Source organism: Trichinella spiralis (genome assembly GCF_000181795.1).
Source record: "Trichinella spiralis strain ISS 195 chromosome Unknown Scfld2172, whole genome shotgun sequence".
Taxonomy (NCBI): Eukaryota; Metazoa; Nematoda; class Enoplea; order Trichinellida; family Trichinellidae; genus Trichinella; species Trichinella spiralis.
The window spans coordinates 1-2050 of NW_003529111.1; the positions used below are offsets into that span (position 1 = coordinate 1).

At 29.1% G+C, this 2050-nt stretch overlaps 1 protein-coding gene across 1 annotated transcript; it reads left to right on the top strand.

Moving 5' to 3' along the window:
- Positions 1-428: 428 nt before the first annotated feature.
- Tsp_13597 (BTB/POZ domain-containing protein TNFAIP1) lies at positions 429-629 on the top strand (the record flags this gene model as incomplete). The annotated part of the gene is made up of 1 exon (XM_003368609.1): positions 429-629. A coding segment is annotated over one exon (201 nt), but the record flags the coding sequence as incomplete, so codon positions are not given.
- Positions 630-2050: the final 1421 nt, after the last annotated feature.

The window sequence follows — 2050 nt, forward strand, 5'->3', positions numbered from 1 at the left end:
AAAAAAAAATAAATCTATGGTAATGATTTAACTACACAATTTCTTATCAGCGGCTTTTTTTTATAGTCTCTGAGTTCATGTAATTCGGTTTCACTGTGTGATAAAACCGCAATTGATTTGTTTATTTGAATAGAATTTTAGTACCTTGTACTGGCCAGTAAAATGACCAACTAACTGTTTGTAAATTAAGGTTTACTGTAATGTAAATGGTGGCAACTTATTGAACAAAACAAATATTCTTTAATATGACTTTGTGTTGTTGATAAAGTGTGAAATGACATGCATCATAAACGTTGCTGATAATTAAAAAAACTTTTTAACGGTCATATTTGATATGCTTCATATAGTTTAATCGTGCATTCGATTTAGATCCAATAATGACAGTGGGTTGTTTTTTTTTTATTGATTGAATTGTCTACAATATTTAGGTAGAATTTCCGGAAGCCCGAATTTACGAAGAAGCAATGAATGCACTTCTTTATGAAAACGTCGCACCAACACCTGCGCGTTGTGCAGATGCAGGGAGTCCTTCTGTAGCGGTGTGTCAGCATTGTTTGTCGAACGTTTTCAACGATGAGGTTAAAACAAGGCAAGTGCACTGGAAAACACCTACTGATGATGGTGAATGATGCGCATTCGAATTTTGTATGTAAATGTAATGTTTTCTAATAATGAGCATTTCTTGGTTTATCTACTTTGGAGGTGGTACCTCGAATGATGAAGCTTGTTTTTTTATTTCAGTATTTGCAGTACTTTTTGGGAAAGTGATTCGCAGTGAAATTTATCCAATATCTTTGGTATTATTCAGATAATAAAATCACTATATCATTTTGTTCCCAATGCTCGTCTTATTTTGACAATTAGGAAAATCAAGAAAAGTTAACGCAGTGATGCGTGTGAATTTGGACACGAATGTAATAAATAGGGCGTGGTAAAAATGTAGATATAATTTTTAATTTCATAAATTGTAAGTTTTCTAAAAATATACTAATGAAGAATTTTTGTTAGTATTGAAATAGTTTTACATAAAGATGCACTGATAATAAAAAAACAACGAAACGCAGATAATGCGTTTTTTCTTTTCTACTGTCAAGTTGCTGCTATTACATTTTTCAAATTAAGAATACTTCATATAAATTTAATTATATAAATATCTATTAAATATGTAATGTCATTCCGAAAGATTGCATCGCTCTTGCTTTTTGTTAAAATTTGACCAATTAAAATTGCAAGCAATTTTGTCTTGTAAAGGAAAAAGTAAGCTGAACTTGTTTAATCAAGCAAATAGCGACTGCTTTTATATGGATGAATTGTTTGAATTGTACCTTCAAACGAAACAAGTATCGGTTTATATGATAAGGATTGCTGTTTAAGTTCAAGTTGCACAAAATTCAAAGAAGCATTTACCAATTTAATGCCAATTTGATTGACCATTCATACGTAGTTTCTTAGTTCAACTAACGAAAATACTAGAACTGCATGTAAAATAAAAGAACTTTGAATAATCATTGAATAAGATCAGATGATTTTCAATATCAAAAAATAATTGATCTTAGCTAGAAAGTAGTGGTGGTTAGCTCTGAACTCACAGCAATTATTTCAACAGCAAACATAAACGTATATAATAAATATTTAAGAGATGTAAACATGGCCCACTGACACGAAGCTCAGATAATAGTGACTGCTTAAAAGCAAATTTAAACAATAAAATTTGACTATTTATTTTCACAGTTATTAAAAAGAATCTATTAATAAAATGCAAAAAAAATTTTCATATGGTCTATTGCGATATATGAATTTCGATTTTTGAAACAAAGTGATAAAATTTATTCACAATTATGGTTTATTTTGCAATTTTTTTGTAAAGCAACAAATCTAAAAGCAGAATTTGAAGATAAATTTCTTCGTCTTGCTAAAAACTTTAAAGTTGAATGCAATCTACGCTTAATGGGAAATTTACCTAAAATAAAAATGGTATACGTAATAAAAATTATGATTTTCACTTATTGGAAAATTTTAAGTAAAGTCGCAATACATTCAATTGATCAAA